This window comes from Triturus cristatus, chromosome 1_2 (assembly GCF_964204655.1).
Source record: "Triturus cristatus chromosome 1_2, aTriCri1.1, whole genome shotgun sequence".
Lineage (NCBI taxonomy): Eukaryota > Metazoa > Chordata > Amphibia > Caudata > Salamandridae > Triturus > Triturus cristatus.
The window spans coordinates 1078994284-1079019285 of NC_140580.1; the positions used below are offsets into that span (position 1 = coordinate 1078994284).

Here is a 25002-nt window from a genome sequence, read left to right on the forward strand (position 1 = left end):
CAGTTGCTGTGGCTAAGCACTTATCAGGTCCCATAGGCGAGACCTATTGGCTATGCCAATGCTTGTTAGTAACTTTTAATCCGTTTGTGCTACAATCAATTTATTAGTTAGAATTGGGATGTTTTGCGCATTCCGGCCACACCTCTGACTCCGCCCACTGACCCAATCCCTGGGTTATCCCGCCCTACTTTTTTTTCCCACTCCGACCACTGCAGTGAGGAGGTTTGAAAATACAACTAACTTAAAAACTATTTTGCAGATGACTAAAATGGAGGCCTAAACTAGCGGCCCGGAAGCTTAGAACCTGCAGACGGATTGTTGTAGCCTTCGGAGTCTCCCCGGTTTTCCATGCTTCCCGGAAGCGCAAGTGAAGCGTAAAAGTGTTCACGTACGGAACAGTGGCAGTGTTTCTTCCCCTCCGCCGGGGGCGCTGCTCTTTACTGTCACCTCTGGGAAGCGCTCTGGCCGCTGGTTCTAGCCTTGTTGGCCGCCTGTTGTCACTGCCGACCCGTTACTAGGGAACAAAGGAGTGACCCAGCCGAGGAGGGAGGCTTGTGCAGGCAGTACAGGCCGGGCACAGGTTCTAGGGACTGGCATGTTAGCTGTGTGGAGAACCGACATCAGAGTGCAGCCGAACCACGCGTGTCAGGCGGTGAGTCGGTGCGGCGGGACGCTGTGGAATGAAAGAATGCCCCGGATAAGGAAGGGACAACTGCCAGGACATGCCTGTGGGTCCCCCCAGGGGGCGCCGCGGTATGAGGTGCGGAAAACGGCAGGGAGTGAAGTACGGGGTGAGGAGAAAACGAAGGGGGAAGCTGGAGTAGGGAGACGAGGATTGATGGCGAGGGTTCAGACTGATGAGGCTAAATGACACCTGACTTTGCGGTCACTATAAGCCTAAAAGACAATTTGAGATAGATACATGAAAACTTATATGCCCTTTCACCATTACCGTACCTCTGTTTTAAGAAGAAAAGGTGGCAAGAAATGAAAAACAACATTAAAGCTTTTGGCTTGAAAATTTGGATTTGTTTCTCTAAATAAAGTTGGGCGTTATACACGTGACAGCAGGGCGGACAGTTTGCCATAGGGCAGTTTCGTCTTTTGAGGGAGTGACTGTGTGGCAGCAAGTTTAAAATGACTGATGATGACCATGAATAAGCAAGGGGGTGGGGTGATGTCGGTTACACATGTGTTGTGACGTCGGCAAATGTGTAAAGGAGGACTATGGCGTGGCTTCACAGTGGGCATTTTTCATGTGTGACACGATCGGGCAATGAAACCTACTTTTTGTAAAGTACCCCCCCCCCCACCCCACTCCCCGCTTTGCATGCTTGCTGTTTTATTTCCATATCCATAATGAGGTAATTGAAACGTGGTCCCTGGCCAGATGCAAACTGATGCATAAAAAACTTGAACTGTCTGAAGGTGCCTCGTATGACAGCTGTGTGAGAGGCGAAGGCATCGGCAATAGGTCACAGAGTACAATTGTATGTGAGGAGGGCCATTCAGGATGCAGTAAAATAAATGAGCCCAGCTTGACTGGTCTACATTCCATCAGCACGTTTGCAAATTAATATAGAACTTCGACACTGCTCATACCCTTTTCCTCACAATTTCAGGAAAACATTTACTCTCTTACACTGACTTACAAAGCCATATTGATTTAGCAGTTTATAGATAGACATATCTAGTAGGGTAACATTTAAATTTACAGTACAACATTTTTAAATTCCTTCGGCGTGATATGGCCAGGAATGTGCCGCCTGTTTACCCTTGCACTTTAAAAAGTTTAAGATTGTCATGTGTCGATTATAAATCCTTTTAGAGGGGTCGTTTAATTAAATGTGTATTGTTAAGTCCATTTGCAAAACTTAATGAAATGGCCTATTGCACAATTATCGTATTAAATAATCCAACCTTTATATGCAGTAATTCGACTGCCATGCATGCCATTCAGAAGCTGGCTCTCAGCTGTCACTTTCCTAAATTTAACGGCCAGACTCTTCAAGGCAGTATTGAGAACTGTCTACATAGTGTGCTCGCGTCCTCTTCAGGTCAAGTAATTCCAATTAAAGAACAATCTCTGATATCTGCTGGGCCATAGTTTAGTGGAGTAAGAAGAGAACATGTAAAAAAAAAAAAATTGTTCTTAGAAAAGCAGTTCCGTATGTGTTGGTGATTATAGTGTTAAGTACCTCATGATGTCTTGTAAGACTTGCTGCATGTCAGTATGACCTGCAGTGATCTAGTAGGTACATTATACATTTTGACAGTCCCAACTCTGCTTCTGAAAGCATGTGTTTTGCATCCTAAGGCGCTACTTTGTCAGACCGCATACTTTAATTGTCTTGAAAAAAGTTATCACCTGGCATCTCACCTGCATTAATGAGTCCTGCAATGGCATTTTTCAAGTTCCACCTCTATTTTGAAAATATATTGTGCCTCATGGCACCGATGCGTACTCACTGTAGGGGGCGCACTTGTCCGCGACGTACCCATTCAGCCCATGTACGCGTCATACGACCGGCTCCCATTGACTCCTATGGGAGTCTGACCGAACAGAGTCCGACAGCATGCCGCCGCATCGTACTCGCTCGGTCGGACTGCAGGACTCCAGCTTGGTCGGAAAAAACTCCGGATCCGGCTCGGCCGGAGTGCTTTCCGACCCGAATCGGAATCGGCCCCTTAGTTGAATGTTATACGTTTTGTGTTGTAAGTTGTTAATATTTTAATGCTAAGTGTGTTTAATTATTTTTAAGGTGCTTTTGTTTTCTTTCGATATTTTACTCTGTTTTAAGAATTCTTTTTATATCAAGTTTGTTTTGGTGTCATTTGGGTGTATAGAGGAATAGGGCAGGTGGTGTTTTAAATATATATTTTTTTGATTGATTATAATTTTTATGAGTTTTAGTTTGTTAATTAAATAACTAGTTATGTAAATCTTGTTTTTTTTTATTTAGTAGATACTTGTAAAACTATAGTAATACATTTTTATTGGTTAATTAGATAAATGTTAATTATTCAATTGTTTTTAATAATTTGGGTATTACATTCTTTTTTTTTGTAGTGTTTTATTTTTCAAATAACATGCTGTTATTTTTTTCTGGTATTGAAATACATTGTTTTTTTAGTGGTTGTTTGAATTTTAGGATGGGAAGTATTTATTAAATCTCCCTTTTAATTTATTACAATTGGTTTTAAAAAAAAAAATGTATGTTAATTTCATGTTTTTAATAATATAAATTGTATAATATTTAAAGATATTTTAATATGTTTGTGGCAATATATTTTATGTTCATTTTATCTACATGTCATTTATAGTTTAATTTAGGATAGGGAAATGTTCGGAGCTATGTAAAATTACTTTTTTGTTATTTATTTCTTAGTGGTTTTCCTTAGTTATTTTTTATTTTACCCTTGTTTTATTTTGTAAACTTTTTTTAGTATCTGGTGTTTGTAATTATAATCAATCAATCAGCATTTGTAGAGCATGGCACTGTCACCCCTGGAGGTATCTGGATGCTGGAGTGCGGGATCTCCGTCGTGCCAGCTCTCCATCCAACAGGTCTTGAGGAAACCGCAGAAAGAGTGAAGAAACGAGCAGAAAAGGTAAAACAGAGAGCAGAAAAAATAGAGAGCAGAAAAGGCAAAACAGAGGGCATACAAATGAGCAGCAAAGCAAAACAGATGGGAGCAAAATGAGCAGAAAGGCAAAACAGAGCAAGAAACGAGCAGAGGAGGCACAACAGAGGGCAGTAGGTAGACAGGAGAACTGTCGCAGGAGGAGCAGACACGAGGACCTGTTTATATATGAATATTATTTTATGAAATATTACACCTAGTTTTTGCAATTATTTTAAAGTATATTTTGTTCAGAAGCTACAAGTTGTCTTTATAGAATCTAAGATTTAAAAAAAAATACAATTTTCAAACTTAATATATGTTTTTAAGTTAATATAGCGTGCAATAGTTAAACATCGTGGTTCCTATCTATTTTTAACAATAATTGTGGTTTTATACATTTTTTGTTGTTGATATTTTTAAATTTACACACAAAGCATGTAAAGTCTATATTTGTGTCCTCTATTTTTTTGCCCACATTTTTGTTGCAACTATTTTGCCATAAATCCTCTCTTTAGTGACGCCTGCAGTATTCAATTTCAGGATTATGTTTCCATACTCTGTGTTCTGTAGGCCTCCTAATGAGGGAAATGACATCATGGCATGTATACAACACACTACCCAAATTGGAGACCGCTAAAACAAGAGAGCTCGGTAATAACACATAAGTTGTAAGACCTGGTAGCACATAATTCTTACAGTACTATCAATGATGTTGAATGAAGAAATGATCCTAGAGGCCATGCATAGAAAAAAAGATTTGCCTTCCAGTACTAATCAACTAGATCTCAACTGATCTCATGTAGCGCAAGCATTAGCACTTACTATCTCCAGTTGTTCAACTGTGGCTCATAATTAATTTGTATACTGAGTTTCCTTTAGTTGATTGGTAGAGTCGAGTGTGTGATTTTGATGTTTTTGGAAGGGACCGCATTGAGTGTACTGGAGTTTAAAATCTTCCCTTGCTTTGCCCTTTATATTGTATCCGAGTGGTCACTGATGAGGGAAGGTAGTGCAGAAGTAAATTGACTTTTCTCTACTTTAACGATCTGGGTTTCTTGCCCTTGCACTGTTAAAGGAATTTAGTATTTCCCTGACCTTGTCTGTACATGGTCCTATCCAGCAACAGTCCTATGCAATTTGGATGCTTTTTCAGATTAACACATGCAGAAAAAAAACCTTAATAAAACGTATATGATTACTTGCATTGAAACCTCTTTATTACTCCATCGAATACATACGAAATTATCTATAGAACAATATACACAAATTCCAGTGGAGAGGTTTTCAGATTTAGCGGCGTAGCAATAACTCTGGCTTGTTGCACAATCCTGGCCCATATTTGTGAACTACTAGCTGTTGGGTGTCACAGAAGGTACTGTAGAAATAGAAATGCTCCATGCATTCTACTGAGAAGAATAATCCGTTCCTGCCCTCAGAGGATAGATGCAAGCAATCCTTAAGAATGATCTGAGAAAGAGAGAGCTCTGCAATAATAAAATGTTAAAAACAGATATGTGATCCGTGCAACGCCTGGAAGAGCTGTATGCCTGGTTTCATACCAACAGCATTGACATCCATTGCTAAGCCCACAAAAGGCCAGCTTTCCAACACACAATAGTGCTGGCATTTTCCAGTCACGCAGGCAGAAGATCAATCTCTATGATGATCGTTAAAATAATAAAGTCTTCCCTTGCCCCACTTCTCAACTGTGCAGCTGCTCATGCATCTCTTCCTGTAAGGAGTGTTAGTTCCAGACACAGGCCATCGACATTTATCCTAGACAAGTTCAACGCTTGAGTAGGGGAATGTGATCATAGAGTTAATCACAAATAAAACAAGGATCATACACTGATGCAGGATTTGCTCTTAACATCATATATTTAGTTGGAGCATCCTGCCCCGCTATAAACCCCTTAAGTCGCTAAGTTACTGTAGACAGATTGGTTTGGAATGAAGACCTTTGGAATTTGGGAATCCACCTGTCGATGGTATAAGTACTAAAGAAGTTTGAGCTATTGGTACACCCGATCTTCTGTCCTCAATAGTTACCAGGAAAAACAGCCTGAGCTCTTGGGCAGAACGTGGAGCTGAGCTCTGTTTAAATCGATAATTCATTTAAAAAATGTGTATTTCATTATAATTATAGTTAATGCTCTGTAATCGCGTTGTTTTGCTGCTGTCATTTAGCCATCACATATTGAGCTGGTGTTGTTTAATTTAATCTTCACTTTCTTTTTGTTTTTACCTTTTATCTTTAATTGGCGCTAAAGGATGTCTTATTCATTAGAGCTTGGCCTCTTATTTCCCAAGATTCAGTGCCTACACAGACAGCCGAGTATTTACAAACATAGAATGAACTTTCAACTGTATCTCAAGAATGTCTGTGTTTGTCCTTGTGCTACTGATACTTAGTAAATGGTGTGCCGGTTGCTGCCGATTAGTGGTTCTGCGTGTCCCTTCTGTTTATTTTTCCGTTTCTTTTTAATTGCTCCTATTGGTTTCCCAGTACTGATATTTTTCCATTACCTTTGTCTGCTCATCGCATCTCCGAACGTGCTTCTGATAATAACTTCTGCATTTCTTCCTTCTGGGAAAACCGGTATTAAGCAAACTTAGCTTGTTGTAACTTGTCGTCTCTTTCTTTAAGAGGGTGTTGCAGTTAGTGGGTAATCTAAAAAAAAAAAATAGGCTGTCTGACGTAATCTACTCGCTCCAGAGATATGCAACAATTTCTTACATTGGGCAATAGTGACATCCACGCTTATAAACCGGACAAGTGTGTTGGTTGGCACCTTATAACAGAAAAGCAGGTTCTTCATTTTTATTCTAGTTCTAAAAACCGAACTTTTGAGTACTGAAACACAATGCACTCTCTGATACAGTCAACATTTTTATCAAATTAGGGTGCATTGGTATTTTGTAAATGTTGGTTAATAGATGTTTATGTCTCGCTGAGCCAGCGCATGCGCTGTTCTGCGAGAAATTTAGTAAAAAGGCTTTTAAAAGTGCTACCAGAGGCTTTTCCTGGCCTCAAGCTTGCGTGCACGTGCACGAGCGCAGCCGCCATGTGGGTTTCTTTCAAGGCTCATTAAGCCTTGCATACCTCTCTCTGCGCTTCAATTCCCTCCCCCACCACAGGTCGCGTCACTCTGCTGGCCTCCACGCCCCTCCCCCCCCCTCCGCCTCTCTATACAGCAGCAGGCCGTAGCGTGCTTTTTTTTTTCTTCCTGCACAGTTTCTCAACCTGTTGTCTTTACTTCAGACATTGCAGGGTACTTGCGCTGTATTTAGCAATAGTCAGTCGGCATTGGCAAGATAGTGTTATCATTGTGTCGTGGCACCCGGTTGCCTGCAATCGCAGTAAAATGTCTCTTAAAGTGCAGTTTAAACACCGGATGTCACTTCCACACCGTAGCTCTTTTCAAAATCCACCAAAAGCGGTGATGTTCCGTCTTTACCAGACCAAACACGTCACCATAATTGCCGCGCACAAAGAAATGGCCTTTACGGGCTCTTTGAAACCTGCGGTATTTGCTGATAAGAAACATACCCGCATACTGACTCCGCACCAGAGTGCATGACTTTTCTTTCATTTACAATTTCAATACAAAAAAAAAAGTATCCCGCTAGCAGGTTTTCGTCCGTTTTGCATATCTTGACAAAAAAAGACTTCAATATCACTCTTGTTCAGCCCTCAGCAGCTTGGCAAAATTATCTGAAGAGAATGATTTCTCGCAGTAGGGTCTGCAGCCGTGTTTTATGACATCATTGAGCAAGCACGTGCTGGTAATAGCAACTCCCCACTTAATTTCTTTAGGAAACTACTTTGGGCAACACGGCGAAATTGCAATATCGACCTACCAATCAAGGTTAATTTTCCAAATACAAAAATATATGCATTTTGTCGTTCTGGAATCACAATTCTCATTAGAATATCAGGCAAGTAGTGACTATCACTGAAAAAATATCCCATCGACTCTCCTAAGATAAGACATTAATTCAATATACTCACATACATTTGATTTTTGTAGATATGGATCTGTATGCTTTAAGATATTTGTAAATCTGATTAACATTGTAATTGTAATTAAAGACATCCATATTTTGTAGTAGCCCTTATTTAAAGGTTTGCATGATTTATGGCACTTACATTAAATTGATTTAGATCATTATCAGTCCTAGATAATACTGCTCCGCTACTGGAATCACTAGTATTAAGTATTTTTTAGTACTCAATTGTTCCCAGAAAACAGAAATCAAGCAAGTAAGTGTTTCATTCAGATCTAATTTTCAAACATGAAATTACAGTAATTGTAAGACGAAGTGGTGTCAATGGTCAAACTAATAGAGCAGAAATGTTCACTACCCTTTATGAATTCATAGTACCAATATGAAAAAAATACAGCAAATCAATGGCCCCTTCTTAATATGAGCTAAATGTGAATTGTGCTAACAACGTTGGCTTTGCAACAACAGACGTGTTGCTTGTTTAAGGCCCATACATTGCAGTGCCCCTCACTGGTATTCTGCCTTACTTGGGTTTTCCAAAGAAGCTGTGTCAAGACAGGAGGGCAATCGTCAGGTCGTCATACATACATACTATTGGGGTGCTTATGAGTCCAGTGCTTTGGGGTCAAAATTTCCCACACACACAAAAATCCAGTATCCCCCTGAGTTTAGGCTTTCCTGAGCATGAAATAGCATAAATTAAACACTTTTCAACTGTACAATGGGGAATAACATGCCGATGTTGGTGGTTTCTGCACTTAATTCCACATGTGCAGACATTTTTCCTCCTGTAAATTTCTTTGGGATTTGCCTGCCCTGATTACCTGGGGAAACGTGTTAATGCAAATGAGGTACAAAGGCGGACAACGGCGGGCACAATGACCGCACTACCCTGCTATGTTCCCTTTGTGTAAAAGTATTCGATGATCATTCAGGTTAGGTGTGCATGCGTGACTCCAGCACCTGCTGTTGTTTGGTGCTAACTGCAAATGCAGAGAGTGAGTGGACCCAGGGGGAGGAGTGATGCACCACCCGTTAGTCTCGTAAGAAGTTACGATCAATAAGTCTTATAGCCTTGGTTGTAGTTGTCATAGACAGTCTTTTATTACAAATTGATTCAAAATGAGGGAAATTGTCAGCCAACGCGTTTCGTTCATAACAATGAACTTCTTCACGGTATACAGTTGGGTTGTGTTGAGGTGACAGTAAGCTCCTATGGTGTGACATCGGACGGAGCAGGCGGCTGCAGTCTAAATTTCCTACAGATCTACTACTTGCTAGCCCTTATCACGGAGGCACACGCAGACTAACGGGTCATCACTCCTCTCCCTGGGTCCAACGTGTTAATGCAGTAATTACTGCAAACTTTTAATAATGATCCCTGCAAGAGTTTGCACAGGAATCGGGGAAAAAACAGGCCACTCGTACTGAGTGCCTATGTGCAAAGGGTGTGGTGTGGCCAATAAGCTCCCCTTATATTTTCAACCGAGACCATTGAATTTCTTAAGAGATTTAACAAGACTCTTAAAAGCATGTCTGGAAGTTGTGAATAGCCCTATTATTCATACAGCATGCCCTCTGGACACAAACATGATGTTTGCTACCTGGCCTCAGAGAAACAGGCAAGCATTGAACATTCTTTCGCTTTCTTCAAAAATAGGAAAAACAGTACATCCTCTAAGGCAGTCTTCATTTTTTAGGTCGAGCCTGGGCAGCGCATGCGCTGCTCTGCGAGGCATGCTGTATTCAGGTATGGACTTGAAGCTCCGCCCACTGTCCGTCCATATTTTTCATTGGCGTATGTCATTGTCTATTGTAAACTATGGCTTTTCATTGGTCAATAGACTTAGTAGTCCCTCCTTAGTACCGCCTTGTCTTATTTTGTAACCTCCCATGAGGACACCCTCTGTTACGTGGGCTGTTACCCGGTAGGCTTTATTTACAGCCTCCAAGCACTGTTCTCTCAAATCGCTTTGTCCTGCCTGCTGTTGTAGGCAGGACACACTCTCTCCTAACGCTATTAAAACAAGCATTGGTATAGCCAATAGGTCTCACCTTTGGGACCTTATAAGTGTTTAGCCATGTAACAGTTGATGTTGTTGCACCAAGGATATTGTGTTGCATAACTAAATACTTAAGCGAGACCTATTGGCTATGCCAATGCTTGTTATTCTAGCTTCTATAATAGTCCACACTCGAAATAAACCGTTTGGTAAACATTTGTAGCATTAAAATAGAAGCTTGAAAGATTTAGCTGTGAAGGCAGCTGTAGGTTGCAACGCAAGCTGCAGCAACTTTAATTGAATGAACAAAATATGCATAAACAATATACAATGCATTCGTTTCTAAGATCACGCTGGTGTCTGCAGAAGGGCTTTGGGTGGTCTAGATAACGGAATACACAATACTGTTCGAGGGCTTCAGATTTTGTTTGATATAGTGTATTATAATTTCGAACAAAAATAGTCCTCTGGTACTCACATAGCTGCAAACAACCGCTTCACATGCTTTAAAGTTAAATTAGATTGGAATAGAAGAGTAGAATCAATCAGTCGTGGAGAACTCTAATTTGTATGTTCCCAGTTGTGACTAAATGTGGGAGCATGAGGGTGCCCAATTCTGACTAATTGGAGGAAGATGAGCCTAAATGCAGCTGATACTTGTTGTTTGTATTTAAATCCTGTCCCTTCACATCACAAGGCTTTCTTTAACGAATGGTGTATGGTTTTCACTGCATGAGATTTAGTGCAATGGTCTATTCCAGAGTGCACTGCATCCAACTACCACAGCTATGTGAGCTCTGATGCAATAGTACTTGCTTCACATGATGCCATCTTTTCATTTTGAATTGAGATCTCTTAAGTTATGATATACAACTGCTAACATATTTCCTTTCTGAAAAATACAGGTCCTGTTTCTGTGGATTTTCCAACGATGGACCACTGTACACCGATTGTCTTGCCTTCTTGGACATTACAGGTCAACATAACGTGTTCCATGACGCCCAGTCGAAAGGTGCAAACAGGAGAAAATATCAGTGGTGTGATCTCAACCCCTTTGTAGGTTCAAAGTATTAAAAAAAACACATGCTGCGGCCTTACATTAGTAGTTCTTTTCTGGTTTCTCTGAAGCATGAGCAATCAACATGGGTCTTCTCAACATCAAGGTCGAGTCAGCAGTTCTTCCACTGAGGGCAAGATTCATAAAGAACAGGACATTCAGAATGGAGTTTCTTATCATGGAAGTTCTCTTTTCCAGACCACTTCCCTAGCCAATGGAAGAGTAAAGGAACACAATCCAGTGGAAGTGCCTGAAACAGAGCATCTCAACATTCAGCCCTGTATTTCCGATTCCATAGATAGATTAGCCCTGAAACCCAGCATGGTTCCTGTACCACCAAGTAGACCAAAGCCCTCTCGCCAGCGGAAGCTGGAACGTACTGCATCCCTCGATGACAAAGGTTGGAGGCGAAAATTCAAGACCAGCAGAGAAAGTGTTTCAGAGCCCAGTGAGAACGGGTCCTCAAATGGGTCCATCCCTGAAACTGAAGCCACCTCACGTCCATTCTTTGAAGGGGGTCACAACAGAGAGTTCCAGAGCACTTCATCTTTCCCAGGACCACGCGCTTTTGACAACTACTCTGAAAGCCTGTCCGATTGTGAGCATCACATTTCCAAGCAGCGCAGTACCTCTTTAGAACATGCACTCGGCAAAGCTTCTTCGTCCAGTAAACCCAGGTTGTCCCGTGTGACATCGCCGCGACCTCTCCCTCCCATTGAGCTGAGTGTGGCTTCTCGGACTCTAAGGACAGCTAATCGGATTGATGCAGTGTGTGTGGATTACAAAGAGTCTTGTAACAGCAGGTTGGGACGGCCAGGCAGCAGCCTGAGTGACACTAGGCTGCAGGGCAGCATGGTCTGTGACAGCTGCTCCACAGACTCCATGAAGTCTTCCTCCAACCCGCTTAACCCAATCCGTTCCAAGGACGTCCGTAACAGGTAGGATCCTTTGTGCAGGATTCCCGTCATGTAATTTGCATTTCTTTTCTAATTTCATACAAAACAGCTTATGTAAGATATATTGTTGGGTGAATTTAGAATGTATGTTTAAGATGAGAATCCAATACATTAGTAAATATAAAAAAAGGAGCATTGGTACTGGAGTGTGGGTGTTTAATCCGGTTTCAAGGATTGATTGTCTGGAGGTGCAGTTTTACATTAGCTGGAAGTCCTGCACATTCATTATTGTTTCTGTGCGTAGTTAATTTTTTAATGTCATGGGGCCTTTTAAGTCTTCAATAGGTGGGATGTGAACATGCATTTGTGCGGTTTCGCATCCTGTCCAATATATTATGTAGGTTTTTGTGCTTCCTTGACGATTAAAATCACGTTACATACTGTTGGATGAATGTGCTGTCCATCCTGTTAAAAAGGAACTTGTGTTTTGCGTTTTAGAAGAAAACTAGTGCTTGTGGTTTGCGTGTTTGAAGTCTGACACGTGGCGTAGCCACTTTTAACCAACGTGGTCCTTTTTAGGAGCTATGATTGCACACATGAACTTAAAAATGGCAATGTTGTGTCTATTTAATTGCACTTCCTCCCTCAAAAATGATCTCTAGATTTTATGGCCCTGTCTCTCTTAAAAATCTATGCTAACATTGGATCGTAAGTAGGCATGAAGTGTGTCGTCTAGACCTTAAGTATATTTTTATTATTAACCATTTGTTCTGCTGGGAGGCATGGAATCTCCTTTTTGGCACAGCTGATGGCCATAGACGGGTATGTTTGCTTTTGATAGGCTTTGTCAGGATAATGAAGTGCTACATAAGAACTGGCCGCTTGGAGGTTGGATTAACCGGTTTTGGTGCACATGATTGTGTGGCTTTATTTGTATAGTATAATTGGTATCCATGAGCACCTCATCTGCCATTCAGAGCCCTTGTCTCGGCAGCCATCAGATTTGGGATAACTTGTGAATGTGTAAGTGGGTTTTGTTGGCGTGGCATGCTCTAGGTATGTCAAAGACCTTCAAACATAAGGCACACTTATCTTGCACATAATGCAGGACATACCTCTAGGGGCATGACTAACATACCCAATGTAAGCAGAGGTTCATAGAAATGGATGTGCTCTTGTGCAAATATTATGAATTTTGAAAACAAATGTTGTGTGTGAATTTTGATGAAGAGATCACTTTCTTCTTTAAGTTATAAGATATATATATATCCTGTGAGGATTCGGCCCTTTGGCTTTGATATTCCTGGAAAACGTGCCCTTGCAGCTATCTCAGAGATTTTGAGATGCTTTTCCCCCAAATTAGAAGCGTTTCAAGTAGGTATCATTCTACAGCTTACCAAAATATAAGGACTTCAACTTAACAAGCTCTAGTTTTATAACTTATCTACTAGAGATGAGGGACGTAAACAGAATGGGACAATCCATTAGCTGTATAGTGCATGCATGTATGCTTTTTAGTTTTATACCGGAAATGTTCTGTAGCTACATGATCGTCTGTACACTGTCATAATGTCCCATTCTTAGTTCATCTCGCACACCCACCTTTTTTTTTGTAAGTGGGATTTGTAGAGTGACAACCTGACTTCAGGTCATGAGGTCGTTAGACACTTTCTCAAGCCCTGCACTTTTAACCCACAAACATTGATTTTTGGTGTTAATCTAATTAGTTCAATTGATGCAAAACAAAACTACAGAATCCAGAATGCATCAGGCTGATCCACAAAAGGCCAGTAATTGAAACAGTATCCTTAATGATCTTAGGGAAGTTAGTCACCTTAGGGATTTATGATCTCTGAAAAAATACTGATATTTCATAGTTCGTGAAATTTTTATTAACAAGAAACTTTAAAGTTCAGGATCATATAAGAGACCATTAAACGTGTCAGGATGCGTTGAGCCATGGAAATACAAAGATAATACATACTTGGATGTCAAAAACAACCAGTTATTAGTCCACTGGATGAGCAGCGTACATAATGTATGCCAGTCCTGTCAAAAGAAAGTGAAGAGGAACAAACATAAACAAAAACTGAGACATAGGTATGTGAGTAATCAGTGGATACAATCATCATAGCTATAATGAGATATTGTATAGGTTCTAATTCAAACTTTATATCATTGTAAATTTTGGAGATCGAAGACAGCCTAAAATCTGAAAGAGAAGAAGAGTGAGGTTATAACAAGATTACTGACTGAGATTGTCCAGTTCCTCCAGTCACCACTATTCCGCAGGACCGTCCACTCGTACATTACAAATGATCACATCTCAACAGAGAGTAGCCACCAGTATGCAGTCATCAACTTTTATGGACTTTCATCCATGTTTGCTACAGTACCAATGACACCCTCCTGTTGAATTCCTCACTGGCACTGCCTTCGCATGACTGGCTGATGCCTCTATTACTGCGCCTTCTCAACATGAAGTAAGACCCCACTTTACTGATGGACGTTCGCGAAAGCCATGTTCTGTTGCTCCATATCTCATAAAACTGTTCAGATTTACTTGTAGACATAAAGGCTAGTTGTAATGGCTGCTATTCACAAATTATCTAAGAACCTCTGCTCCCGCACAGGCTGTTTCCAATGCATGCTAGGCAAACTGACTTGTCACATCAAAGCCATCTTTCATCGATCCCACAGATCTCATAAATGTCAAACTTATTAAAATGGAAATCACCCACTTTGTGTTATTTTATGACTATTTGTAGAGCATGCGTCTTACCCCTTAGTGTACACAGGCACTACTTTCCTACATCAAATGCTCCCAACACTCTACACATTCTCATCTGTTATGCTTGACATCCTCTGGTTGTCTTACTCAACCCTGGAGAAAAATATAATTTCCTCATTTACAAGATTCAAACCCACCTCACCTTCTACTCCACAGGAACCTCATTAAAACACTGGTCCGGAGCTTCCTTGATTAATGAAGGAGCCTCCTCTGTTGGTATCCCACAACTGTCCTTTTTCTCGTTTAAGAAAGTGCTAAACGTTAGTGCTCAATTTAATGTTGGTAGTTGCCAATGGTCTGCACCTACACTACTTTTTGGGCACAAAACTTACTTTTTGTCTTGGGAGTTTGAACCTGAGCCAGAGAGAGAAAGGTATCTAAGGGAGAACAAAGGCGAAAGATGGGAAAACAGTGACAAAGTGTGAACGCAGAGATGAAAATAAGCATTGGGAAAGCCAGTGTGTCTCACCTCTGAGAGCTATTGACTTTGGCAATGTTCTGCAGCCTTGCTGTTCAGCAGCAAGGCTACAACTAATAAACAATGCTATGACATGGCAAACGCGAATGTGTGTGGTTTTTATTTTTATTCAGTTCTAGCTACATCATAACGCTTTCTTTTTAATTTTGATTACAACAGTGAGGAAGGTCGAGAGATAAGGATGCATGTGAAAGAAGAGGACAGATGTGACTGCATGGGGAGAATACAGATTATGGAGGTTGGGCAGGAGGGGCTGGGGCAAGCAGACGTGCAACTGAAGGCCAACAAGAGGGGCTCAGGCAAGCACAAGGACAATGGAGAATGGGCGAGAGGGGTTGAGGGCAAGTAGACTGACGACAGAGGGTTAGAGTGACGACCTGAGAGTGGGTGGGTGGAAGGGTCGGGGGCAACCATGCGGACAACAGAGTGTGGATAGGAGGGACGGGAAAACCACATGTATAACAGAGGGTTGACAAGAGGGGCAGGCCAAGCAAACGGACAAAAGAGGGTGGGGAGGAGTGGCTGTGGAAACCACAAAGAGAATGGTAGGTAGAGGGGTGGGGCTGGGCGCAAACACATGGACAATGGGGAGGGGCGAGGCAACCACACGGACAAATGGAGGGTGATCGAGAAGAGCGGGAGGTAAGCAGATGGACAACAGAGGGTCGGCGGGAGTGGCTGGGGTCAAGCAAACCAACAGCATATAGGGGTCTTGGTGAGCACACAAACAACATGGGGGGATGGGAGTTGCTTGGGCAAGCAGATAGACTATGGATGGTGGTTGGGAGGGGCTAGAGGCAAGCACATGAACAACGGAGCACCTTAGTCGGTGCCAGGAAATGGGCAATGAAGGTTTGAGCAAGGGTGGCTGAGGTAAGCATACAGTTAACAGATGGGATTAGGGGAGAAACACTGAAGGGAAGAAATACATGAGGGAGACAGATGAAAAACAAATGCCCTCTTGTGGAGTGCTTAAAAAGAAAAAAAAGTAGCATCTGAAAAAGTGAACATTGGAGGGACAAAAGTAATGCGTCCATGCTCCACAGGAGGAAAACCAAGAGGAAGGAAGCCAGCAAATGAGTGACAATGAACCTTACAAATGGTAAACAAAGGTGGCTTCTAAGCCCCCTGTAAGGTAACAAAAGGTCTTGCAAAGCACATTGCATGAGCTGTTTTAGGCAAGACCTACAGAACCTATAAGCAATCTATAAAGAGGCAGGAAGTGTGGGGTGGTCCAGAGGCAGTAAGTGTAGGGTGGTCCAAGAGGCATGAGGTTAAATCAAGATTGGGCAACCTTGACCCTGCATTTGGCAGCGCTACTATTAGGTTTCTTAAAAAAACGTTGGCCCTCATATACTTTACAAATAAACCACTGGTTTTGTACCAGGCCTCTCTCTGATTCAGGTTATTTATCCTCCTCCTGGTCCCCATGGAGCTTCATGAACCATTGTTCTTACCAAAAAGACCCTCCATGAACTTGCCTTCACTCAATGCTATTTTACAGCTTCACAGAAATTGAGCCCACTGTTCTGGATTCTTGCGGTCACCCTGGCTGGTGCGAGGAAAGGCTTATCTTTCATTGCTCCCTCAAAAGCATTGTATAACTCATCAGATCTTGGTTCTAATATAAAGTTCCTGGTGGTTTTTCTCTGCGGCTTTTGTTAAAGATACTCTTTGCACTTGTGTATATACTTATATGTTAAAGATTGTGAGGCACCATTCTCTCCTCCATTGGTGAGGTACACTGAGTTCTGGAAGATCACTTTCAAGCTTTATGAAACTCATTTGTGTGTGGTTGTTAGGTAATGATAATGTGGCATTAGTGGTGTAGCCTGGCTTGGGTGACTACTGTGAAGCTTTTGAAAGCAGATCTTTCGCCATGTGTTACAGTGGTTAAGTGGGGATTAAGCATGATTAGCATTTTCAGATTTACACAGGAGTTCTGCTGGATTTGAAAGACTGCAGACGTAAAATGTGCTTATTAGAACAGCCAGAGACAACCTACTCTTCCTCAACTCTGTTGGAAAATTAAACGCAAGTTTTATTTTTTTAATTTAATGTTTACCTTATAATGAAAACCTGCTGTTCTTTCTATTTATTACTTGCTGCTAACCGTTGAACTGACTGGTTTAAAAGTAGATTACCGATTATGTTAAATTGCGAGGGTTACTTTTTACGAACATACAAACAAGCTACAAACTAACTCTGTAGTCTGTTGGTTGGAGGAGAACGTGGGCTCTAAGAATGGAATAAAGACTTTTGTGAATGAGGGAGTAAAATCTCAAATAATGGAAAACATAAAGTGAAGAAATTTGCAAGCTTGCAACATTTCTATCTGAAGAGGAGGGAGATTCAATTTAAACAAGCATTGGCAAAGCCAATAGGTCTCCTCTATGCAAGAGCTACTGGCTTTGCCAGTGTGTTTTAGCCATGTTTTACACCAGCGTGGCTGCTGTTCAGCATGGCTAAAAGTTAGTGGCCTAGAGGAGAGTGGCGTGGAGTTTCGTAGAGTGAAATGGTGAAGAGTAGAGTACCGCAGAGTGGAGTGGCATAGAGTGGCATACAGTGGAGTGGCGTAGAGTAGAGTGGTGTAGTGTGTATTGGCGTAGAGTGCAGCGGCGTACAATGCAGTGGCATAGAGTGGAGTGTTGCATAGTAAAGTGTAGTGGTGCAGAGTAGAGTGCATTAGAATAGAGTATAGTAGCATAGAGTGGAGTGCTGCAGAGTGCAGTGGTATAGAGTGGAGGGCTGCAGAGTGCAGTGGCATAGAATTCAGCAGCGTACAATGCAGTGGCATAGATTGGAGTGTTGCATAGTAAAGTGCATTGGCATAGAATTCAGTAGTGCAGTGTTGCAGAGTAGAGTGGCATAGATTGCAGCGGCATAGAGTGCAGCGGTGCAGAGTAGAGTGCTGTGTTGTAGGGTGTCCTACAGTGAAGTGAAGAGGTATACAATAACGTGGACTGGTGTAGCGTGCATTGGCGGAGAGTGTTGCAGAGTATAGTGGGGTAGAGTGCATCCTCATAGAATTCAGCATCGTAGAATGCAGTAGGGTAGATTAGAGTGGTGTATAGTAGAGTGCAGTGAGACATAGAGTGGAGTGGCATAGAATATAGTGGCCTAGAGTGTAGTGGTGCAGAGTAGAGTGGTGTGTAGTGCAGTGGTGTAGAATGGTGCAGATTGGAATATAGTGGCATGGAATTCTGCAGAGTGCAGTAGCGTGGAGTGGTGCAGAGTGCAGTGGTGTAGAGTGGAGTGCTGTGGAGTGCTGCAGAATGCAGTGGCATAGAGTACAGTTGTGCTGAGTTTATTTTTTTTTTTTTAAACTTGTTTTTATTGCAGTTTTCAACAAATTATACAGAGAAAAAGAGGAAAGATACACTTTTGTTGTCCCAATGCGGATTACATGAAGCCCAAATTGACAAGCATCTATATAGAATTATCCGCAAAGAGCATTAATCGGTCCATAATTATTGAATGTAAAGACAACAACACGGGTACTTATAATAAAGACATTTTAGCAATCCCGATCCGTAGGACCGGATGGCCAATCCAATAATCACTTCATTCTACGTGATACTTCAATCAGTGAGCTCCGGATGTGATAGCAAATAGGAGTGGCTGCCAGACGTTTTTGGTGCAAGAGGCAAGCTGAAGCAGGGTCGAATATACATCACTAGTCGTATCACAATACACCATATCCCTGAGCCATGCCCTCACCAAGGGTAGTGCAGTGCCTCCCCAATTCAGTGAGACCTGTCTTTTAGCCAGTACTAACGCAATGGCAGTAAATCGCCTTATCCCCCGATTCAACTGAAGTACATATCACAGTAGGACAAGCAAGGGTGTGTGTGAAAGCTCAGTCTCAACCATCTGCTCAATATGCCTAAACACCGCCTCCCGGTAGGCCAGCACAGCAGGACAGTTCCATGCCAAATGGATAAAATCAGCCTGCGCCATCTCACATCTCTGACATTGATCTGGTTTCGAATGGTCCTTCTTTTCAAGTAACACAGGGGTAACATAAATTCTATGTAAATACTTAAAATGCAGGAGTTTATGTTTATAGTTATTGGACACCAGACCTGTCTGTTCATAACAATATGCCCACATCTTGTCAGTCATAGGGTGTGCTAAATCCCTCTCCCAGGCTGCGTGAGCTCCACCACCCACCATTGTTCATAGCGCTTGTGCCTGTTGGTATAGTCTAGAGACTAAATGTGCGCCATCAGCCGCCGCAACAGTTGTAGTTAATGGGGGGAGGTCCATAGGTTCCCCAGTTTCGGGGCGAAGCGCGGTAGCTAGTGCAGTCCGCGTTCTGTGCACCAGGAAACGATCAAGCATACTTACATCTCGATCCGCCGTTATATCTGCCACTGTTCGTTATTGACCATTCCTGAACATACCGCCTGCATTGTACACTTGACAGCGGCTGAGTACCCGCTGTGTCAATGTTTCGGTCGTGGGCGCTATCTAGGGATTATTTAAAATCGGTAAGTGTGGAGAGTACTGGTGTTCAGCCCCCAGGTACCTGCACAGGCACTCCCAGGCCCAACTCGTGGTTTGTAGGGTATGAATAGGAGCTTTGGTTCTCCTAAGTCCACGTGGAATGATAGTGGAAAGTGTATAAGGACAGGCTTGGGTGGGCTCGGGTTTCAGAAATTGAAGGCGCGCGTCCGGGTGATATCAAAAGTAGGTGTAATGCGCCTGCGCTGCTACATAGTACAAGTAAAAATCAGGTACCCCGAAGCCCCCACCTCGAAGGGTTGAATGAGTGTTTTCCAGCCTACTCGCGCCTGTCTCCTGGCCCATATCAGTTGAGTCAGCATCCCTCTAAGGGTTTTTAAAAAAGGTTACCGTGAGGGGGATGGAATATTTTTAAAAAGTTACAAAAACCTGGTCAGCACAACCATCTTAATTATAGCAATGCAATCCAGCGATCTATCTGTCCGGAAAGTTTATCTATAGCCAGACCATAATTTAACCGCACTACTGCCACGCGGTGTATAGTTACCCTGAGGTATTTAGGGGGTTCATCGCAAGGGGAACTCCAGCGTGAAATACGTGGTGGCGTCAGCCAAAGGAAATATTTCCGATTTCTTCCAATTGATGACCAGCCCAGAGAAGACGCCAAACCGCACCACCTCTCTCGTGATAGGAGGAAGATTTGGAGCTGGCTCGCGGAATGTCATCCGCATATGGTGACGCTAGTACAGGACCCTGGTGAAACCCTATCCCCCGCTGCGAGTGCCGTTAATAATGAAATAGTAAGGGTGATAGCGGACATCCCTACCTGGTTGCTCCTCGACAGTGCAAATCTACTAGACAGTACCCAATTTATCCGTAGTTGTGCAACTGGGTTAGTGTACAGAAGGCAGACCAGTGACCGAAAATTTTGACGGAAGCCAAGTTTACTCAATGCCGCATGCAAGAAATCCCCATGGAGTCGAATGCTTTTTCAGCATCTTTAAAATCGCCACCGCAGGGAGCTCAGGGTTAATGTGGTTAATAATTGAGAATAATGTACATAGATTTACTGTTGTGGACATGTTCGGCATGAAACCCGGCTGAAAGGGAGAAATGATCTGCCAGATTGTAAGCAAAATGCGCGTGGCCAGCACCTTGGCTAATATTTTGTAATCCTGGTTTAGGAGGGACAACAGTCTATACGAGGCACAGTTGTCAGCCGGTTTACCCAGTTTTAATAGGAAAGTTACTATTGCCTCGTGCATAGTGTGAGGAATTTCACCAGAGTCTAGCGGCTCTGCATAAACCTCTAGTAACTGCAGGAGCAGTTGCTCGTTGTAAGCCTTATGAAACACCCCAGTGAGGCCTTCCGTGCCAGGGGCCCGCGAGCCCTCTAGGCTATCTACGTCCTCAGTAATTTCATCCGCATCAATAGGCGAGGCAAGGAACTCCCACTCTTCCCCCCCCCCCCCCCCCCTTTCAAGCCACACGATTGCTATTTTGTTTAGGTATTCCGTCAACAATTCACCTGTCGGTGGCGAGCACGTAGTGTACAGGCGAGTGTAATAGATAGGACAAAAGCAAGTTTGGATGTAAGCACCATCCGTAACATGGGTGCCCTTAGTATCTTGGAGCCACGTAATATAAGTGGCATGGTGCCTGGGAGTAAGTAAACATACCAGAGTGCGCCCTGGCCTCTCTCCCTCTCCATATAACCAGGCACGGGCATACTTCCCCAAGTAGGACGTCTCCCACTGCGCCAGTTCCTAGAATTTACCCAGCAGTCTGGCGCGCTAATTCAGCAGAGCGGGACCTGCGCCGGTCAGTGATCGGGCTTCCATTTCCCATAGCTCCCCTCAGTGTCATCCAGCTCCCGACATATCGCGCAAAGTACCCCAGATTGTTTAGCAATGCAAATGGCCCTGATGTACACCTTAAAGGCGTCCCACAGAGTGGCGTAGTGAGGCACGGACCCAGTATTTATCTGAAAGTATTCCACAATTGCGTCCCGCACTTCACCTCTAAAAACGGTATCCAGAAGAGCTTCAGTAGGGAAGCTCCAGGCCATAGATAGACATACAATAGCGGGCAGGACTAGTGACAAGAGGACAAGCGAGTGATCCGAGAGAGTGCTTGGCAGGTGGTCCACCTCCTGTATCTTGATGAGTAAATCACGGGTAACGTACCAAAGATCTATGCGGGACCAGCTACCATGTGGTGACGAATTAAAGGAATACCCTCGACCATCCGGGCACTGATGCCGCCAGGCATCCGTTAGCAGGTGTGCATGTATTAATGTCTGAAGCTCCCTCGTGGAGCATGGTTTAGTGTTGTGCCCAGCGTGAGTAGTGTCCGTCTCAGGCTGTAGGGTAACGTTAAAGTCACCACCAAATATAATAGAGTCTACTGGTATGGCAGTGATGAGGGTTGAGATGCTGGCAAAGAAATCTCGAGCATCCACATTAGGAACGTAAAATTTATAAAGAGCAGTCGCTGTGCGCCCATAGATCCTGCCACCAGGAGATAGTGGCCCTCCGGGTCGTTGACCACACTCTGAACAGTGAACAGGAGTGTTTTACGAATCAGTATACAGACTCCCCAGGAATTAGTACTATACCCAGCGAAGAATCGGTTGTACCCCCCCCCCCTCCCCCAGGCAGCCGCAAACCTATTGTTCGAGTTTGGGGCGTAATGGGTCTCCTGCAGCATTGCAACATGTATGTTATGCCTAGTCAGGTATGCAAGCACCTGTCGACCCTTACGCGGGTTTGCTAGCCCTCTGACATTCCATGTCATGCACCGCAGGTCAAATCCTCCAGGCTGCCCCCGTCACTACAGGCGTAATCCTATGCGTATCAATGTAACAGAATGTTTATGTTGGGATTGCCAGTTGTCAATAGTGTCAATGACCTGTGTACAAACCCCCCCCCCCCAGAAAAGATCAAACGGAACTCCCACCCACCCACATCAGATATCCACCCAACCTATATCCAGTGAATCCCAAGACATATCAATGCAACAAAACAAGCAAATCGAAGAAAAAAACCCTGCACAGAGTGCAAGTCTCCCAGGTGGTCAGCAATGCCCCGAGCAAGCTGCGAATCGTAATAACAATACACCATCAATTATATGTAGCTACATGCATGTGGAAATAGTAGAACAAGTATGTCTCTAGTGAAAGACAGGAAAACAAGAGGAAAAAAAATAATAGCGGCCAATTGGTGGGATGTGGATGAGTCCATGCCAAAGTCAATGTTACCTCAAGGGAGCGGAGAGGTGGGTTTGTCGACTTATGGCGTTTCCAGTGTTCTGCTGCCTCTGCCGGTGTGTCTAAAACAAAGGTTTTACCCCCGAGCTGTACACACAGGCATGCCGGATACAACATAGCATATCGGATATTCTCGTTTCTCAGTGTTCGCTTGATGTCCTGAAATTTGCCCCTGGCTTCCTGCACCATAGGTGTGAAATCCAGGTAAAACGAGAGAGTCATTCCCTGGAACTGAGGATTTTCTATCTCGGGGCCCTCCTCAGCGCAACATCTGTCATGATAATTTAACAGTCGCACAATGCCAAGACGGGGAGGCGCACCAGGAGCAGACCTGGCGGCCAGGGCGCGGTGGGCACGCTCCACCGCAAATGTGGTTAAGAAACTATCCCTGCCGAAGAGATCTGTCAGAACCCGCTCCACAAACATTTCCATGGGGCCAGTATTGGTAAACTCTGCAATCCCTGCAATTCGCAAATTATTGTGGCGCAATCGCGCTTCGTGATCCCCCGCCTTCGCCGCTGTGGTTTTCAGAACGCGCTCTAGACGTTTGTTGATTGCTGCGTGCGTGTCCTCGGTATCGGAAATACGCTTCTCTGCCGCATCTTTGCGGGCCTCATGGTGCTCTAGACGGCTATGCATGCCATCCATCCGCGCTTCCAGCTCATCAAAATGCGCATCTATGGCCTTAAACCCAGCACGCAGTTGAGCCATAATGGCGGCGGCTCCTTCCGCCATAGCACCACCAGCTACCGGGTGATCAGCGCACTCGGGGGGGGGGGGGGGGTCCTCCCGTGGCGGTCCTCCCCGCCATCCCGCCTAGGAGTCTTGGAGGCCTCAAAGTTAAGCTGTCTCTGTTTGGGGTCACTCCGACCCATGCTACTCGATTATTGGTAATGGCAAGTTAGGGAACCAACTGTCCAGTCCAGGCAGTGTCGTGTAGCATAGAGCACAGGGCAGGAGGAAGGGCACAGCAATTCTTTTATGCCTCAGATTAAAGCCCAGGGCGCCAGCACATCCACAACCTCGCCGCTCAGGGCACCTCAGGCATAGGTGTTTATTTTAGCAACCATTGGAAGCACAGGGGTTCATACCGGAGCAACGCTCCTCTGACAGCCTCCATAGGTATCTGGTGCTACCCCTAATGCGAGATGGGCCACGATACCCTCAGCTCCGATCCGAGGCGCCCATTGTAAAGTTGCACTGCCTCCTCAAATAAGCACAGGACTCCAGGGGTTAAGGATGCTCCAATACTCTTTATTTATCTACACAGAATAACGAGCGCCGGGCTAAGCACGACCTACTCGCTGCCGTGGCTCCGCTTTATGGCGTTCCCGCGATTCGCGCATGCGCATTCCTCTTTCCGCGCTCTGCCCTCGCGCGCTACGTAGTCACGTAGCGTGCGAGGACTAGAGCGCACACTACATATCTCCCTTCTTTTCCATGGCCCAACGAACATGCAGTCCTCACAGTCTCTAGGGTATACAACCTCCTTCTAGCTCAAAGTCTGTGAAGCGGCTAGGCCTCACGATCGCTCTGCCTGCTCGGGTGCGCCTTACCGAGGTGCAGGAATTTCCAGGATCGTCGCTTTCAGCTGGGCTCCCCACCATACCTCGGGGGTCACTCCGTCCCACTCTCTCCGGGCTGCAGCCCTCCTCTGTCGGTAACTCCTCCAACTCCGTCATCCCAGGAACTTCCTGCTCCTCCCAATTCTCTCCCTCCTTTATATCTCTTCCTTCCGTGGGTTTACTCCCTTCATTTTCTCTTGGATATGTTTCTTGTGGTATTTTCTCGTTCTCTTCCTCTGGCCATTTTAGGATCTTGTTGCATTTCGCCATGCGGTCTTGGGACCACACGTTCCCGTCGCTGAGTAAGGCGGATCTCTCATACACCTCCTTCACCTGTAGAGGTGGACTGTACTTGCTGTTTCCTTTCTTTCTTCGTACAGCTAATTCGACTCTCACCCACTCCCCTCTCTCTAGTGTGGCTTCTTTTACTTTCCTTCTCTGGTTGTAGTACTCCGTGAACACTCTCTGGGCCTTCTCCAGGTTGTGTTGTACTACCGCAGGAGACCATTTGCTGGTGATCGTCTTCTCCCTCCACATTACATTGTCCTTGGTGAAGGGGTGTCTCCCCCTCAAGATTTGGAATGGGCTATACCCCTTGCCTGTGGAGGTGATGCGGTAAGCCCACATCGTGTTCTGTATCTCTTTCTCCCAATCTTTTCCCATCATGATGGCTGCTTGGATGGATCCCATGAGTACCCTGTTGAAACGTTCTACCTGTCCATTGCTCGACGGGTGGTACACTGCGGTGTGTAGCAATTTGATTCCATTACGTTCCGCATACTTGTTCCATTTTTCGGATCTGAATTGGGGTCCATTGTCGCTCAAGATTGTTCTAGGAATGC

At 44.0% G+C, this 25002-nt stretch overlaps 1 protein-coding gene across 5 annotated transcripts in view; it reads left to right on the forward strand.

Annotated features, from left to right (window-relative positions):
• The first annotated feature begins 261 nt into the window (after window positions 1-261).
• Window positions 262-25002, forward strand: part of INPP5E (inositol polyphosphate-5-phosphatase E) — a 303275-nt gene continuing 278534 nt past the window's right edge. The window contains exons 1-2 of one of the 5 annotated variants that reach the window (XM_085613085.1): window positions 262-652; window positions 10544-11633. In XM_085613085.1, the coding sequence (XP_085469211.1) occupies window positions 10768-11633 (866 nt within the window). In that variant the 5' untranslated portion in view covers window positions 262-652; window positions 10544-10767. Of the gene's footprint in view, window positions 792-10543; window positions 11634-25002 lie in introns of all 5 variants that reach the window. The other 4 variants (XM_085613094.1, XM_085613065.1, XM_085613056.1 and 1 more) reach the window with 4 other exon arrangements.